We start from the raw sequence: 19,928 nt of genomic DNA, 5'->3' as shown, positions 1-19,928 counted from the left end.
TACCGAAAGTGTATAATGGCTTTAAATGCACTGGCCACGTTTGGTGTTGTCAAAGACCGGTACACTCAGTGGTGTATCCGAACACGCATAAAATAACAAGGCTGTGGAAATTTGTTGAAGAAAAGTAGCAAGAAAATGATGAAAGAAAAACACTCCTGTTGCACAATATTGTGTGTGCTTTCAGATGCCTGAATAAAAGGCTACAGGCCTGAAGCATTTTGCAGATTGGAATATAAAAAAAGTGAGAAATTACATCTTTCTAAAAAAATAAAAACACGTTACTCCAGAGGGAGTCGTTTCTCACGATGAGTTATACTATCAACAGCTCTCATATGCTCGTTACCAAGTAGGTTTTTATGTTCACATATAATATTTAGAGTAATTACCAATAGTATCCACATTGCCTTTAACCATTTTTTATTCTACCGTTAATACAGTTTGACGTTTGAATCGAACATGTTACACGTGGTTGTCTCTCTCTGTACACTATGCAGACGTATCGACAGTGTGTCTATTTTGTATGCTGGATTACATCTCGACTCTGTTTTACATGATGGCAAACACAAGACAAAAATCAGAATACTTGAAATGCTGTACGGGAGAGTCGGTTAGAAAACCAACCAGGTTGTTATTCGATCCATGCTAGCATTAGAGCTGAACATTGATTGCTACCATTTCCTTATATCATCAGCACTACTCGGAGTATTGTCAGGTTGAATGGACTTTAAAAATACTTCTGCTCTTAAATTGCTGATTCCTTTTAAAGATTATTCCCAAGGGAGTCAAATCTGAAAACGGCTGATAGATTCTAAAACTGCACTAACATCGAAATGCAAAATAAAATTAGATTACCACTGATGCGTGGCAATTTTATGTGAAATAAAGAACAACAAACATGACGAAAAAAGAAAAAAAGACAACAACAAAACAACACAAATCTAAGAAAAACGAAACAGTTTTTGAATTATTGTCCGTGTGCTGTAGAGTATGTTTTTGAGTTTAAAATCATTATAGCCTATAAGCTACGCTAGTAAAACATGTTGCAAATTCACCTGTTTCGAATTATTGTATTTTCATTTTCAGTATTGAGTTGTAGAAGGAAGCATGACTACACCATTTATACGTTCATTACAGCACTATATCTCTGAATTTATACTTGCATTTATTAAAACCATTATTAAATTAGTCCATTTTGCCCTCAATGTTCCAACGCCTCTCCTAAGGCAGTGGAAGGACAAAACGTGTCAAATATTCATGAGATTTTTCATATTTTAGTTCCCTGGGCGAGCCAACGTACATCCTTCAATTCTAAAAATAACTTTCCCAGGCAGCTGAGAGCACTAGCCTAAGATAGTCACGTCTGGTTAGTGTCCGTCGAGTTACAAAGAGAAACAGAAATCTACATTTGTTTCACGGTCTTTCACACCGTAGGTCTCTAACCAACCTCTATCTTTTCTACGTATATTAACCTGGGCCCAATTTCATAGAGCTGCTTAAGCACACAATTTTGCTTAAGCAAAAAAATCATTGGTAAGTAAAATCAGATGACAGGCCAAGACTCCACTCAATTGGTATGCTAAGTAAACAACAGCTAAATACAAGTCACAAGCAATGTACGGTATATGGCATGACATTTTGGCCAGTAACATGTGTAAAATAAGCGAGCTATTTTCGTGCTTGCTTAAGCAGCTCTATGAAATTGGGCCCTGGTAAAACTTCCACCACCAGTGGGTCCAACCCGGTTCCTCCTTTCATGATGCTTGTGCGTGATACCATGATTTCTGCTTCTTTCCTCTGACTTTGCTGAGATGTTGAACGAGGAGGCACTCTAACAGCTTTATTCCCCTGTAGACCTACTGCAGCTTTTTGGAACTCGATGTTGGTGCATTTCCCCCATCCTACGATCTAGACTACCCATAAGAGTGGCTTTTAAAAAGTTTCAGCGCGAACTTGTACAACAATTATTGCTTCATACTTTCAGCTGTTTTATATTGTTTGATGTGCATGCTCCTGCACAATGCCAATTATTATTATTAGTATTATTATTGGTTTATAAAAAATGCAAGCATGGCGGCCAAAAAGCCGAAATGCGGATGCATATGTACAAAGAGTAAAAAATACACAAATTATTACTACTTTAAATCTATTAAAATTTGAGAAAAAAAAGCATTAAAGTTAAACATACTCATATTACACAAGGGAGCAGGTAAAAGATTATCATCGGACCATTGTTTAAAGGCAGTGGACACTATTGATAATTACTCAAAATAATTATTAGCATAAAACCTTACTTGGTAACGAGTAATGGGGAGAGGTTGGTAGTATAAAACATTGTGAGAAACGGCTCCCTCTGAAGTGACGTAGTTTTCGAGCAAGAAGGAATTTTCCACGAATTTGATTTCGATACCTCAGATTTAGAACTTGAGGTCTCGAAATCAACCATCTAAACGCACACAACTTCGTGTGACAAGGGTGTTTTCTTTTTTCATTACTATCTCGCAACTTTGATGACCGATTGAGCTCAAATTTTCACAGGTTAGTTATTTTATGCATATGTTGAAATACACCAACTATGTCTGCTAGTCTTTGACAATTACCAATAGTGTCCACAGCCTTTAAGACGATCAAGTTCACTCACCATAATAAATGTATCGTGATATTATTAGCATTGATATTGTTGTGATTTTGTGTTTGTTTGAACGAGGCTTATTTTGAGATTGATGAGAAATGTGAAGAAAAACAAGCTTATACCGTCTAGACGTTTTCTAAGACATTAAGTAAATCGCATTAGAGGGTTTCGTCCAATCCGTTTGATGCAACCGTGCGTGGTGGATAATAGTTTGAACGGATCACAGGTGCGGCGACGTTTGAGAATGTGTTTTTATTGTACTTCTTTTCAGTTACACGACTGCTGCTAAAGGATTAGTATAAGAAAGTCATTCATACATTTACAAATAGAGAACATGGAAATACTTTCTTGAAACAAGAAAAAATGCACAATAAAAGGAAGCAAAGTGTCGCCATATGAATAAAATAACCTCGCTTATCATTAATGTACACGCTACACTATTGTGTCGTACATGATAATAGATGTTTACTTCGACGATAATATTACGCACACGTCTAAATACTATAGAAAAGGGTTTGTTTTATTATATGGCTGCGTGGTTCGGTACATCAGAAGCCTTCCTCTTCCCCAACCAACACAAACACTTCTAAAAATTCCCCATAAAGAAAGACTTTAGTTACGTTAATATACTGTACATAGTCTAGTGGGATTTCTGAAAAAGAGCCCTAGATAAGGGGATTGAGGCATTTTGGGGTAAAAGCGGGGAACCAGACTTTATAATACAACTTTGGTGTGCTGATTCCGAAAAAAACTGTTCCCAAGCACAACAAAATTGTATTTAAAATGCCCCAAACAGTTACTTTTTCCAGAAATCCCACTAGACTAACATGCACATCTTTAGCCTTGCTCAAGGCAGTCGAATTATTCACTCCGAAAAAAGACCGCCGCTGTATAAAAACCCACCCGTATTCACTGTGCGTAAAACCCACCCGTATTCACTGTGCGTAACATCGCACGACACGATGCCCCCGTACACTATCCGCATGCGGAGGCCGTCAGGCCGACAGCCTTGTAGGATATGTGTTGAAGCCACTGACCTCATTACTATAATAAGCGAAGAGTTCCCACGGTCAGCTCATTACCATAATGCCCGCGAAAGACGAGACATGTTTACCTCACACACCACCACCACGGACGCATGATAGGGTCCAAAGGTCGTGATAAGGGAAGTGCGTGATTGGACGTCAAAATGAATAATTCATTTGCCTCACATCCTGTGTTGTCTGATAGGTCTGATGAACGATATACCTATTCATGAGCTGCATACTAGCATATCCTCGAGCCCCCCAATTTCGTCCACTATTGGAATTTTTTCAATACAACACATTAAAACGGGAAGATACAGATCCGACAAGGCTGTCGGCCTGACGGCCTCCGCATGCGGTTAGTGGTGTACGAGTGCGATGAGTTGTGTGAACAGTATTCGTGCGATGTGACAGTGTGTATACGGGTTGGTCATTCGGTGTGATCGCACACACCATGCACAGGGTATACGGCGGGTGGGTTTACAGCTGCGTCTTTTCGGAGCGAATAATGCGACTGCCTTGAGCAAGGCTAGCACATCTTGAGCTGAGTAGTTTAATCCATATACACCCCACGTGCCCGACGTATTCCGTTGGCACAGGGAGTTTCTTCTCTTCTGATAATCTTTTATCTCCTCAAACAATTCCTTGTCTGTAGATGACAACATCTTTAGATATTTCAGCCACGTCTTATGATGTTTGCTAATCAGTTCCGCGGATTATAGCTTAAATTTTCGCATAAAGTGATCAGCAATTTCAAGGTGGCTATGAAATAAAGAATTCTGACCTTAAAATGTCTTCCTTCATGATCAATAATATCAGTGTTTTATTAAATAATAAATGTCATGTTCCTGTATTATCCAAGGCTAAACCAATCTTTCCCGAAAGCACATTATTCGTTTTAGGCCTGGGGCGATTTCTGTACGACGCATCAGTCTGGCCCCATTGGCAAACTTTGTATAAATCCACATTTGTTTTAATAAAGACCGACGCTGTAATAATGGACATTAAAGCTATGATCTTTGTATTTATGGTTCAGCAGTTTTGAACTCATATCAAGGATCGACTGCGTCTAATTTCACACAAATATTTGTTAACAATTGTACAACAAAGGCTTGCTCGAGCAGACATTACTTTAAACTTGTTTCTAATGCTGACAATCTTTCAGAAACGATTCTAGTTTTTGTCATAGTGAAGAAACCAAAACTTTTACAAGAGCTCTGTACACAAAACATGTAAGAGTTTCACAGAGAAAATAACCCTTATTAATAATATAAAAAAAAGTGTGAAATATATATTTTCTTGTATACGCTTTGTGTTGTTAGTCAGTCTGTTGCTTACATTATAACCTATTCACGAATGAACATGTGATAGTTTCGATTTTACTACATGTTGCTTAACATTTTTTGTTCATTTGCTCTCTCTTTACGTTGTTTTAGTTTTTTTACTTTATGCTAAGTAAACACTGTCAGTGTATGTTTTAGTCTCCATATACATTATGCATATGACGTCATTTCAGTAGGGCGCCCTCGCCAAGAGGTCAAAATGGGGCTGTTCATTAGCCAATCCCGTGCGCTGTGCGTTGTCTATTTACCACTAAGATGGCGGCTGGATGACGTCAATGCATAATGGTCTATGTCCTGTCTGTTAAAACGCGTTACTCTTGAGAAATTTACAAACAGGGACGTATAGTTCAATCTCAGACCGTATGTTGCGTGTGACCAATTAATACATTTTACCCTGAACACTTGAAAGGCGCCAGTAACAATCTCAGAGGAAGGCCCTATCGCAGTGAAAGACAAACATATAGAATGTTAAGAGACTTACATTGAAACACAGAACATAGTGATGCCATGAACCTAATGAAAAGCAGCTACGGACCAGTATGGTTTCAAGTACACCCTTGACAACGTGGACAAGTGACATATGATGAATATTAAGTGCAGAATGTTTCATAGCAGCTTGTGAAAAACGCACCTCAGAGTCCACTAGAGTTGTAAGAGTTTTTGAAATAACAGCAACAGCAACAACATACAGCAACGGCAACGGCAACGACAACGACTACGACAACTGCAACGACATGACATCGACAACGACAACGACACCGACAACGACAACGACAACGACAACGACAACGACAACGGCAATGACAATGGCAATGACATAGGCAATGACATACGACAACTGCAACGACATCGACAACTACAACGACAACGACAACGGCAACGACAATGACAATGGCAATGACATACGACAACTGCATCGACATGACATCGACAACGACAACGACAATGACAATGGCAATGACATACGACAACTACAACGACATGACATCGACAACGACAACGGCAACGGCAACGTCAATGGCAACGACAACCACGACGACGACGATGACAACAATGACAGCGGCAACAGCAACGATAACAGCAAGACTCAGGACATTTATTAACTCATCAGTTAATGATGCAGCCTCAATATCTCATTATGATTTGTGATAACAATGTACGTAGCATTGCAGAAACTTAAACAAATAGTATTTCCACATACAGTTTTTTCAAGGCTATTTTTTTATTGAATTAAAGATGATTGTGTAATTCTTCTTGTACATATAAAGCCTCTATTTCTATTTGCTTGATTATCTTGAAGTTTGTCTAACTAGCGTAAACTCTAGACCCTTGCATATGCTGCAAACTGATTATATATTGAAAACGTGCGCCGTGCATGCGTCATGGCGGCCATCCTTGCCTTGAGGGCGCTAATTTAGCTGGTGACGTCATAAGCAAGGTATCGTTGACATAAAACATGTGAAATACGAACGTAAAACCCACCCATAGGACAACATATTCATAAAAATTGTTCAAATCTATTTTCATCACTTGTAAATACTTATTTCCCTTGTTGCTTTCAATCAAAAGCCTTCCACTTAAAGGAAACATTGCTTAACAAGAGAGCATTTTCATTTAAATGCCGAATACATGGCGGTCCATTTTAATAATAATGTCTTCGTTTGGTCAATGGTGCACAAGATCCCTGTTCGTGTCTATTAAAATTTATAAATGTCGAGAGGCTGATGTGGGTGTCAGTTTTATTGGCACTCGGTGAAACTGCTCAACGGGAAACTTCTACATGACAGCTAGATGGAAGCAACCAACGTAATCATGAAGCTTTCTTGGTTGCCATGGAGACACTGATAATGAAGTCTGAGACTGGAAATAAGATGACAGAGCCGCCCCCCCCCCCCCAAGCTCCTCGGTAAATGGGCTTCCCGCTTAACATATCGAGATCAATTTCAAATAGAGAGGCCGACAAATTTAATTTATAATTGACCGGTAAGGTTGTACACTTTTAAATAACGTTAGACTTCACCACATCGGGAAGCTACAACATGAAGCTGAATTGTCAAAGTGTTTTTCCGTACTGTGAAACTATAAATCAGCTATGTCCACCCCCTTCTCTTTTCCCCTTATCACAGTTGATTTATTTCATTAATTGTGACAATCTGGAATGGTGTAGTCCGTCTGGGGAATACAAATACAATCTCTGTTCGTATTATTTTATATAGCAGTGTGAGAAAAAAAGATGACAAGCATTGGATGGATATTGCACATTGATAGAAACAAACTGTTTTGGGGAGTGCTCGCTTCCTGGCCTCACACCAAGTATCCTGGCAAATTAAAACAGTGGGAGAAGCACCTGATTTTGTAGCTTACTCACTAAAGTTCATACTAGAATTTGTTTACCTTTGAAATTAAATCAATTTTAAGAAAAAAGTTTCCGAAAAGCGACCCCCCCCCAAAAAAAAAAAAAACAAAAAAAAAAAAAACAGAAAAACAATAAAAAACAACACTTTGCTGATTTTGGTTGTTGCAACCTAATTATTTGTATTTGTTTTGCATTTCCCGACCCACACAATGGATTGAGCCCGAATTTTCAAAGGTTGGTTATTTTTATACAACTCCATGAAATGCAAAATAATAATAATAATAATAATTCACAACCTGCTCATTATCTGACTGTAAGGCACGATAGTATTGAGGATTCACTGACACTGTAATACAAAACATGACATTGTAATTTAACTAAATCGATGGTGTTCTTGCCCTTTAATAAACCAATGAAGCTGACTGATTGAAAAACAACAATGTATTAATGTTTCTTCCTTTAGCTCCGGTCCAATTTGCAATGCAATTTTCTCCAATCATCTTGTACCTCTGGTCCCATTTTGCAATTCAAATAATGCAAAACTATTCTCATTAAACAAACAGGGTGCCAGACTATAGGGGGCCTTAGATATAGCTCATAGGTTTAAACTTGATACGACGAGCGTGAAACTCTAGCTTAATTCACCAAAATGAAGTAACCATGTACTAATACAGTCCCAATCCTTTCTTAAAGTGCACTAATAGCGCAAATAATCTGCTTTAAGTACAAATTTATACAAAGTCTATAATTCGATTTTACACTCATGTGGCGTCACCCAGATGAGGTCTAAAGTGAAGTAATCGTGCGTTAAGTAGACCTAAGCTAGAAACCTTTGCTTAAAGGGCATCAATAATCAAAATTATCTGCTGAAAAGACTCATAAGATGTACATAAACCCACACTAATTGTGAGAGAATTGAACTTTTATGTGATAAACACATTTTGGTTTTCACCGACAATCACTTACAAAAGTACTAAAAGATTATGTTTGAGTACTATACCTAACATTTCGACAATAGATTCTCTTTTCAACTGAAAACTTAAAATCTTTGTGGATGCGGTCACCGAACAGCAGTGGTGGAGGAACGCCACTGCCGACCGTTGATATACATTTTCGAGTTCAAACACGGCGAATACCAACAGAATCAAAGTGTCAATGTTTGCCCATTAAGGAATATGTCGTGGATTGATTGGTTCTAGAACTCTTATCTGAGAATAACGACTTGTTCATCCTTTTACTGCCGCAGTTAAATCAATTGATCAAGTATAAGAGACACGAAGAGTTTAAGCACTCTAACCACGTCCTAAATTGGGTAAAATGCAGTCACGTTCGCTGGTTTTAGCCTATACAACGGTTTTAGTGGGGCAGAGCAGACGTGATACCCAATACAAACATACAGTGAAACAAAATTGCAATTCACTCATACTGAAGAACAAACTTTGAGCTTTAATCGACACACTGTCCGCTAACTTTACAAAAATAATCATCACCAAAAATATTTACAACCAACATGGTAATTGTCGACACCTCAGGTATTCCCACAATCTGGAATATTTTAGTGAAATTTATCTAAACAGGTTCTTCTTTTACATTCACTAATTAATTAGTTTCGATTGAAAGTACTTTGTTTTTGTTCAAACACCTACATGTTTACAACGTCTCTATAAAGATGAACTTGGCGTTATTCATGTAATAAATACAGTTTAAGAGTAATTTAATTTAATGCGAAAGGCAGTATGATAATTTGTTAGATGAGTTACATAATAATATCGTTAACATAAATAATAAATAACAATGGCCCTAAAACAGAACCCTGTGGGACTCCACAAGTGATTGATTTATGTACAGAATAAGATGCATTTATTATAAGAAACAAGTTGTTTTCTACTCCTTAAATAAATGTTCATTGAATTAAATAAAATAGTCATTGAATTGAATGATCAACTCAGCCCGTACTGTGTTCTTGTTTTTGTCAAGTTGAGTCGCAACACCTTGCAACAATAATGAATGCATCGTTTGTATAATGCGTGTGAATGAAGTATGCAATACAAGATACGGTATACTGGAATTAGGAGAAATGTTGTATCCAGTCAAGTAATTCACATTCTGTCTATTTTATGACAGAGAATCGCCGAATACTCTTCGTTTGCAACTAGTAAAAACGCAGCACAAAAACCATATACCATATAACACGACATAATTATAAGCAGAAGGTTTCATCCTGTGTATATCAAATCTATAAGTACTTCGAAATGTGTTTACTTAAAAATACCATCCCGCGCCATAGAGACTCTCGTAAAACACTTGGACTTGAGTGAAAGATAAATAACTGCATTCTGGACGGATATTAAAAAATAATGAAAAACGCTATAAAATAACAGTGCAAACAATTCTATACATAAACACGTAATGTTTCATTAAAGCACATGCTCGTGTTTTTGCCATTTCACATGCTTGGGATTAATCAACCGATATTTATATCGAATGCAAATTGCTTATAAATTGCATTTCAACAAAGCAATTACGAAATGATTGGTTCTGTTCGTTAACTTCACGATCCTCGAGGGAATTTAATTTGTTCATAGTTCATGCTCAGCTCAATGACATTTCTAACATCATGGAAAACTTTTTTATAAAAGACTCATAGCCCGAAGAAACAGGATATAACAAAGCTTACAGAAACCGAATAATAACGGTATGTTAATGTCGTGGCAACAATTTCTTATATCAATAACAAGATACACTACAGACCTGAGGTTTCTGTTAACGATTCGATCTGTACATGTTCTGGTTTTCTTTGCATTACAGAATCCTGTTTGTAACGCTCTAAATTAGTTTTAAAAATAAATATTCGTTTGTAATCACAACCAGTGAAAGCTCAAGTGTTATACAGTCCATTCTCAAGAAAATGCCGTTAAATCTAGTTTCGATCTAAATCAAAATAAGGACCAGTGTTGTAAGACAGGTGTTTTGCCCATCCCTAGGACTTCCGGAAATGGTTAGCTTTCGGTTTTGAACATTTCCATTATGTTAACACTGTTGTGGTGTTAAGTTAGGTTTCAGATACAGTTTTCTTGAATATGACTTCATTTTCAGGGGAAATCTTTTCACCGAAAACATAAGAAAAAAAAAACTGTTCTAGCATGATCTTCATTATCCGTAAGCTTTCAGACAAACATTGACATTGCTTATACATTTCGGAACATTTCAAACAGTCTTCTAATGCTTGCCAAGATTCAAGACTCACCACTAATATGCATCTACGTGTTCTTCAAGAAATCAATTAAAATGCAACGAGTACAACCATCCAGAGTCCATACGATATGGCATTTATGTACACCGTGCATTTAACTGAATTCATAATGAACACAGATCAACCACATAGATTTAATTTATTTTTTTTTCCGCTCGACCAAAATAGAACACTTTTCCTATCCTTCAGATATATCCTAACCTAATTATTTCGACCGTCCCTAATATAACATTCTAGACTAATTAAATTGAAAGACGTTTGAAAGTAAGAACCAACCTTCGTGTAAATTTTAAGGTTTTTCGACAGCTTGAAAACAGCCTCACAATTTTAAGATGCTGTCTCAACAAACCGGTTTTGTTTAAAATTGTGAAATTTTAATAAATAAAATAAATGAAATAAACACAAAATGCAGGTTTTGATTTAGAAAAGGGTTCTTGTGAATTGCATCGGGCTCCAAAATTATGCAATTTGTTTTGTATTCTGTACATCTTTGTATATTATTTTGTTTCTTGTATTTTTAATTATTTTGCCAGTGAACAGGTGTAATAAATACAGTTTTGAAACCATTATGACTATAGAAAATTTGAGAAAGTAAGAATGGACCATTTCTGCTTCTACACGTGGGTAGCAAATTAATGGTTCCCTTTGGTTAAGGAAACATAAGAACATAGTTTAATAGTTTGATACATCTTCTCTTTTTAATAAGTGCGTGGTTCTGACAGACAACGAGAACGATAAAGTAACACATCTTTCTTCAAAATACAACAATATCAATTAAAAATACCTTTTTAAAACATACGGTTCCAAAAAATGTACACTGGTGGTTTCATTTATGTCAAGAACCTTTGAAATATAACCAAAGAACCAGAACAACGATTCAATTGCATTGGCTGTAATTAATAATAACCTTTGCCGTTTACGCGAATTTTGAACGTGATTATTGACAAGGTCAAATACGTTAGGTAGATTATTAACTATATTGGAGACCGTGCGCTACTGACGCATGTCATCCGAAATACAAGAATCAACAGTGAATCAAACCAAGAGAATAAAGACAATAAACCATGACATTTGTACAATCGAAACGAACAATGCTTTTCATAAATTACAATCATTGTGCGCCCTTAGCACCTAAGTTGGGCAGATTTGACGCAATACAAATATTCTGTAATATATATTATTAACATTATGGCACTGAATTATCAAATCAGGGCCCAATTTCTTAGAGCTGCTTAGCACAAAAATCTGCTTAGCATGAAACTTCTTTCTTGATAAAAACAGGATAGACAACCAAATTTCCATTTGTCGTATGTTGCTTTCTCACTGGTCTACAGCTGCTGTTTGCTTGCCCTAAAAATCAAGTGGAAATTTGGTTGGCATTCCTGTTTTCATTAAGGGAGAGGTTTCATGCTAAACAAATTTGTGTGCTTAGCGGCTCTATGAAATTGAGCCCTGGTTGAAACTGTTGAAAAGGATTGGATGAGACGACAAGAAGAGATACAATACGTGGATGTACAAGCAGCCGGCTGATATTACAGAATCTACTGTCAAATATATTTCAAAAGAATATTTTGTGTGGAATAACACATGTTGTTCTCCAAGGCTGCGCCTACTGAAATAAACTAACATAATAAATCTGTAAAATAATGCATTTTTTATGACATTTGAGACGCTGTTACTATTTCATCGAGTAAAATAATTGCATTGCTTTGGTGTTCAAGGTTTTACTTTAAAAATAGTGACAAGCCCTTCTCGAATTGAGTATTAAAATAAATTGTATTTTGTGTAAGGATAAAAGTTTGATATTTGCATTACAAAAGTTGCCAATGAACAAGTTACACTATAATTGATTTAACAGCTTCCTACATTTGATAAGCACTGACTCGTTTTAATGACATTAAATTCTACAAACTAAGCGGTTGTAAAAGTGTTTAGTCATCAGACATGTGCATAAGGCCGTACGGTCCTTCAATGGCAAAAACAGCCTAACTCGAAAAGCGACATTAAAAAAAACCTTTAAAAAACAGAGTCCAGTTTTGCCATAAAAACGGAATGTAAGTGTGAACAGAGGCCGATAGGATATGTTAAATTCACATAAAAAAAATAACAGGCCTTTGAATTTTTGAAAGGAAAAAAAAACCCCAATTCAGCCAGAAAGTGTCTTTTAAGGGAAACCAAAATGTCGAAGCTGTATTGTCGTAAAGGCCTGTACCTTTTTACTATCATAGCCCCTACAGTATGGCTCCTTCGAGAAACATGCATTACCCGTGCATTTCTAACAATTCTGGGTGCGTTTCAAAGAAGATATAGCTGTTCTTGCCTTTAGATGGTACCGCACAAGGTTTTATGTCTATTTCTAGCCAAACAGTAAGAATTATTCTGCTGCAGGGCCAAGGGCACTTGCATCAATGCGGATTGTCCTCATAGCGAAATGTCACGTAGAAAGGAGATTACTTCACTTAACGATGTGAAAAATAGAACTGTTAGATACGGTTGAGTGTGCAATTACGTAGTTAAATGCATTGTAGCGAAAGAGGGATTGAAACCAAATTTGAAACAATTGGTTTGGGCATAGTTGTTGTTTATTTTCAAGAAAATATAATCGTGATGTTCAAAATCTGAGCGTATACTTTTAGTTATGCATTGAGTACTGTACACACATTTCAATGTTTGTCTTTCTTCTATATAAACCATTCCTCATTATTACATCCTTTGTACCACCTCATCACTTGTTCATTTACAAGGCCCTTTTGCGCTATATTATATTTTTTACATCAAGCTCCTTTTGGATCATACAGTCACAAGCAACTAAATGTAAATTATACCTTCGTAATATCTGTTCGACCAGTGATCATCAAACAAGAATTATGATAACCTGTCTTTGATAAAATTATGTAAATTGGGCATTGACGTCATCACGCAGCTATCTTAAGGGCCATTTCACACGAGACAACATACAGACTACCAGTCAAGGCAATCTCCAAGAAGACAAAATACACATTTCAATGTTCATATTTAATTTGTCTATCGGATCGTAAGACGATGTTTGAAAATGTACTCATGTACTACCAAAGTGGTCCTGTAGCATGCACTGCAGTTGGTTGCCTCTGAAGTTACCTGTAAAAGCAGTCTTGCGTGATACGGCCGCAGAGGTAAAACGGCGCACCCAAGGGGGGAGGGGGAGGGGGGCTTGAGCCCCCCCCCCCCAAGAGGGTCCCCCTAAAAAGAAAAAGAAAAAAAAAAACGAGGGAGAAAGAGGGAAGGAAAGAAAAAGAAAGGACAAAATATTAATGGGGGAGGGGAGGAAGGGGAAAGGAAAAAAGAGCCGAGGGAGAAAAGTCGCAAATGCGTGTGTACTTTTTGGTTTTTATTTCCGGTGGAAGTATTTTCTTTTCTTCCTTTGCCATTCGCATTTTTTTCCTCTGCCAAAATAACTCTTTTATCTGAGATATTCGATAACGCGAGGTGCGAGGTGAACGATTTTGAACACTCTTGTGCAATAATCTTATGACAACTCCCTTGTAATTGTGTAAACTTGCAACAATAACATTTGAAACCCGTTGTCCAGGATAAAATATATATCACGTCGTTTTTGGTCGCTCCGGCATTCAATGGTTTTCTAGTACTACACTTAAATTTGAGAAACGCCGGATAATAATGTTTTTTTACCCGCGATGTTTTTACTGAATATGCATGAAACCATGATACCGACCGACCCGATCGAATGTTGATCACCACGCGTTGCTTCTTTTCCACATTTTTCATTTTAGTCGGCTATGTTCAGGGATTAAAAGATCTGCAATCCTACCCTTGACAAATTACACATCACATTAATGCCCTGGTTAAAGTTATAATTTCATTTTTGAACGGTAATCTGATAAAATATATTATTATGCGACACCACTTTCGCAAAACCAATGTTTATCTGTAGGTTCTGGGTTTGCCGCCTCCTTATTCGTGGAATTTGCCGCCCAGTGATGAAAATTAGGTAGCACCACCTATAATGTTCTATTTTTAACCACGTCCGCAGCATTACTATTTAAAACAAAAACCTTTGCTGAATTATTGACTGATCGTTTTGCAGTTCGTAATTATAAACGATACATTTATAAGAATCAGAAGTGCTTAAAAAGTATGTTATTCTTCTAAATTTATGCATAAAGAGGCTTGATTGTTCACCCCCAAAACGCCAGAAAACTCAGAGCTCATAACCCCCACCGGGGCTTGGCCCCTGGACCCCACCAGGGGCCGTAACGCCGGCCCCTGGACCCCACCCAATTAATTACCCTGGGTGCGCCGTTCCGCGGAGGTAAAATGGTGACGCAAAAAAGTGCACGTTATACGCCGATTGGCAACCTGCTTGTAACCTTTAGCGGAGGCGCTCTAATCAAATGACCCCATGCACCTGACGGTCATTGTGCAAATAGATTCTGACAAGCACTCTTGGTTTACCCTTGGTTTAATACACAATTATTGGTTAACAACGGATATATTTCGTATACTGTATTCTAACAGTATCTTGGGGTTTTCTCTTTCAACATGAGAATAAACTCTGAAACTTGCGGGTGGGATTGGTTCCCGAAAACTGGTATTGGTTGAGCCATGCCCTTATTTGTTTAAGTCTGACTCAAATTAAGACGTCGTTTTCGAAACAATGACTTTGCCAGCGCCTCTGACTTAAGGCCTGGGTACGGCTTCAGCACCGTCCGCCGGATTGACTTTTTGACTAAAAAGTATAAAACACTTTCAATATTACTGACGAAGCCAAAGCCTAAGCTAGGGCCTGTCATGGCTTCAAAAATGTCTTATGACCACAGGTCGATTTTCACAAAGATTGTAGGACGAGCAACTCGTCGGAACTTGAGATAAGACTAGTTTTAACTCTTTGTGATCCACACATGAATCACTTGTCAGGAAAACCTAGCATACGGGCCTGGACATAATCCTAGCCCTCTTCATCCCAATTATCGTCTACTGACCCCTTGTATGAACGTCATACGAGGCTGCTGTATGCCCCTGTTTCCATTTTTGAGTAAATTGCACACATTACACGACGTGTAAACTGCGAGTCACCGCAGAATGGGCATTATCATGTGTAACGTGCAGGGACATTAACTTCAAAATGGCGTAACCAAGATAATGCCGTTAGTGGAACCGTCTAGGGCGGTGTTTTAGGTTGGGTTTTGTGAAAGTCAATATTTGACGCATGAAAATCTGCTAGAACGTAGGCCTATATGACTCCGTCTATCGTCTGCACATTTTTTTCGGTTTGCATTCCTTTGATAAAGCAAAATAACAGTATTGTATGTCTAATTTACTTCATAATTAAAGGAACACGTTGCCTTGGATCGGACGAGTTGGTCTATAAAAAGCGTTTTGTAACCATTTGTTATAAAATGCATATGGTTGGAAAGATGTTTTAAAAGTAGAATACAATGATCCACACATATCTGCCTCGAAATTGCGTGGTTTTCCTTTAACTTTGTAAACAAACACGGTCGGCCATTTATGGGAGTCAAAAATTTGACTCCCATAAATGGCCGACCGTGTTTGTCGACGAGGTAAGAGGAAAACCACACAATTTCGAGTGATACTTGTGTGGATCATTGTATTCTACTTTTAAAATATCTTCTAATCGTATGCATTTTATAACAAACGGTTACAACCGCTTTTCAAAGACCAACTCGACCGATCCAAGGCAACGTGTTCCTTTAATACTATTCACTGATTGAGTATGGAGTATGTGAGCTGCAATGCTCTGTGTTTAGTTTAATTGCTCCATCGGGAGTGAAATGATTAAGGATGTGTCTGATTGAATAAATTAAACGTGACTTACTTTTCCTTTACCGACGGATTTAACTTGGCAAACCAAGAGTTTGTGCAAAAAGGTATAGCCTCGTCTAGTTTCGGCATATTACTTTGTGTGCTTGCAATCTAACGATAAAGTAACACATTGTACATGCAAGTCACTTGATAACGAATAAAGCTATACTCGTTCGTATAACATAGAGAGTGTGGGCTGTAATTGTTTCTGTTTAGTTTAATCGCTCCCTCGGGAGTGAGGTGATTCAAGATGTGATTTAATAAATAATACATGAACCAATTTGTCCTTTAAAGGCACTTGACACTATTGGTAATAACTCAAAATAATTATTAGCTTGGGGACGAGTAATAGGGAGAGGTTGATGGTATAAAACATTGTGAGAAACGGTTCCTTCTGAAGTGCCATAGTTTTCGAGAAAGAAGTAATTTTCCACGAATTTGATTTCGAGACCTCAGATTTAGAACTTGAGGTCTCGAAATCAACCATCTAAACGTACACAACTTCGTGTGACAAGGGTGTTTTTTCTTTCTTTCATTGTTATCTCGCAACTTCGATGACCGATTGAGCTCAAATTTTCACAGGTTTGTTATTTTATGCATATCTTGAGATACACTAACTGTGAAGTCTAGTCTTTTAATACAGGCGGATTTAACGGGGGTTGTTCTCTAAATACAGGCGGATTTAACGGGGGGTATCAAGAGTTATGCTTAATGCAATAGTTCCCTTATGTATAAATTTCCCAGGACTACATTAATTGCAGTGGTTACACGAACTCGTCATTATTCTGTATCCGTAATTATTATGCTGATGTCAAACATATATGCGCCAAAACAGAACTCAGTCATATTGGGTTTTCTTACAAACAGGATCATGGTTAACACAAGCAAAAGCGAAGTGAATTTTCTTGCGTCACATTTTTAACCACCGGGGCGTACCGTCACCAAAAGTCGCTTGGCTTTCGCGTGAGATACGCACCTGGCTTTAATGTGTCAAATTTAGCTCAGTGCATATTGACGTGACGCCAATACACGCTCTTGTTATGATGGCAATAGAATAAATTAACAATTTTAAGCTACAAAAATACATCATATTTTAACCCTACCAACTGTCCGAAAGGTGCTCCTTTCTGAACGGCTGCTTCAGTTGATGAATAAATTAGTCCCCACAAGTAGATTATTTCTCAAATAATTTTTTGTTTAAACATTTTTTCAAAATATTAGGTGAGGGTGAAAATGCCAAAATCGTTTAAAATGTTGAAATTTTCCGCATGAAACCATCGATAAATCTTACCTATAAAGCAACATTTGTGTTCCTTTTGCAAGAATCAAATCAGACAGTGTGTTTGTTTGTTCACAAATTCGCTTGTGATTGATTTTCCTTTAAATTGTTTTACGGCAAGTGCTCGTGTGCTGTTCCTGTTGCAATCTTGTGAGGTTTGTGCACGTGGTGATCAATGCAGAGTATATTAATACACTTGTCAACATCCATCAACTGTTAAAACAGTGTACACGTGCTTAATCAGCAATTGTTTTCGCTTTGATGGAATTTACACGTGTGGAGTGCAGCCATCTTGTCTGGTATTGGTAGACTGTGTGGGATGTACGGGTGAATTCTTCTTGACGTTCAGCCCGGCTGGTACAGGTCTCCCTGGTCGAGTTGGTACAGCCTCTAGGTTCCAACCATGCATACGTGGCCACTCCCAATTTGTACACGGTGCTACATTCACATGTCTCTTATTGTCTGTTCGGCTTGCAACAACCATGAGTAAGCATGACATGACTGATTCAAACATGAAGAGTGCCGACTGCAGGCACCACCACACCCATGGGTTCTTGGTGATAAAAGGCTTCGGCAGCCCGTACTTGCAGATCGCGTACAGTATCTGCGTCATGAGCGTGAAGAGCCCAACCATACCACATGCTTGGAGGAGTCCGGAAAAACGTCGAAGCGCTTCACTCTCAACCGGGCTGCCGCTGTTCCGAAGACTGCTTCGTATCTTCCAGGCAACAAAGAAGTAACCAATCATCATAATCACACCCCAGATAGTGTAGATAATCAAGGCAAATATATCAAAGATGATTGCCGATATGGCGTCATAGTCAAGGAGTAAGTCCTTTAATATAAGAACCAATGAATACACCCCAGCACTGCCAACCAAAGTCAGCGTCTGATGTTTAATACACGATAAGTTCGGGTATAATTTAGTGGTTTCTAGTAATAGCAAGAGGAGTAAATTAAAAGCCACAGCAAGACATGGAAAGGCCATTGACATCAGCAACCTGATCAAAAGAGGTGGTACTCTGCATTTAAAACCATACGGGTCAAGGCATAACATGACTGTTCGCAAAAGGCTGAATATTAACGTAGAAATGTGCATGTTGAGTTTAACATGAAACCCGCTCATAAGGCGCCCGGCTCGGAATGTGTACAGGCGATACAGACGAATGACGGATACTATACCAGTCAGTATATACACTCCGGCGTACCCATAGACGTGGATATCAAATGCAGATTGCAAATACTCCGTGGTTGATGCCCATTCACACGGGATATCCATGGGTGTTGAAGTGGTGAGATCCCCCGGTGGTGCTGTCATCTCAAACAGGTCCATCCCCGTTGGGTGGACCTCGGCAATTGATGCAATGTTACGCTGGGTCATATTTAGACTCATTGTTGCTGAGAATTCTCTGAAGTGATCATCAAACAACTCTTACTATATGTAACTCATGTTGGTTTTAATCTGAGTTGAGCATCCCAGTGTTGTCTGCCAAGCTGCTATTTAATATTGGTCCTTTGACGTAAAGAGCATGACTCTTACCCAAGGTAACTCACGTTGTTTTTGTGTCTGAGTTGGGCATCTGTCCTCTGCAAAGCTGATAGAAACACCACGTAATGGTCATTTGAAATGAAGAGCCTGACTAGAAACTTGCTGCTAGAAACACCACATGATGCTCCTTTGATGTGAGGAGCCTTACTGCACCATGGGTGTCCAGTCCGCATCATCAGTACACAATGCGAGTTCGCTCTTCCTTAAGACGATATCCATGTGGAAAGACGCACCAAACATCCGTAGAAAGCGTCTGTTCACAGACCGCTGATGATGAACCCCATCACCATCATTGACATGTGTACAAGTGAGCTTCATGCACATGCGTAGTGTATATCAGTTTCTTCTATGTTTCTTGACGGTTTTAAAGCCTTGCACCACCACGCTCAGACCTTCTCATTCAAACACGGTGTTTTTCCAGCCTCCTGACCGCGCAGTCGCTATAGGAACCAGATTGCGCACACAGCGAGTTAGAGCCTGAGTTTCACTCATGTGAATGAATCTAGTAGGAACACATTGAATTACAAGCAGGGAGAGAAGTGACTATCTCCTGAGATTAACATCTCGAGCTCGCTATACGTCGTTTCAAGTAGTGTAGGTGATGTCGTTTGAGGAAAGAGAGAACGTGTTGTGTGTAAGGGTACTTCCTCTTCTGACGGCCACTAAACTGA

At 38.3% G+C, this 19,928-nt stretch overlaps 1 protein-coding gene across 1 annotated transcript; it reads right to left on the bottom strand.

Annotated features, from left to right (window-relative positions):
* Window positions 1–17,976: 17,976 nt before the first annotated feature.
* LOC139935463 (uncharacterized) lies at window positions 17,977–19,101 on the bottom strand. Its single transcript, XM_071930092.1, has one exon. It carries the CDS (start codon window positions 19,099–19,101, stop codon window positions 17,977–17,979), a length of 1,125 nt encoding a protein of 374 aa, XP_071786193.1.
* Window positions 19,102–19,928: the final 827 nt, after the last annotated feature.

Source organism: Asterias amurensis, chromosome 3 (genome assembly GCF_032118995.1).
Source record: "Asterias amurensis chromosome 3, ASM3211899v1".
Lineage (NCBI taxonomy): Eukaryota > Metazoa > Echinodermata > Asteroidea > Forcipulatida > Asteriidae > Asterias > Asterias amurensis.
The sequence above is the reverse complement of the archived record's forward strand: the minus strand, read 5'-3'. Positions and strand labels throughout refer to the sequence as shown.

Bases quoted from the DNA above. Each gene is read 5' to 3' on its own strand.
- LOC139935463 (XM_071930092.1), bottom strand. From the start codon at position 19,101: ATGAGTCTAAATATGACCCAGCGTAACATTGCATCAATTGCCGAGGTC.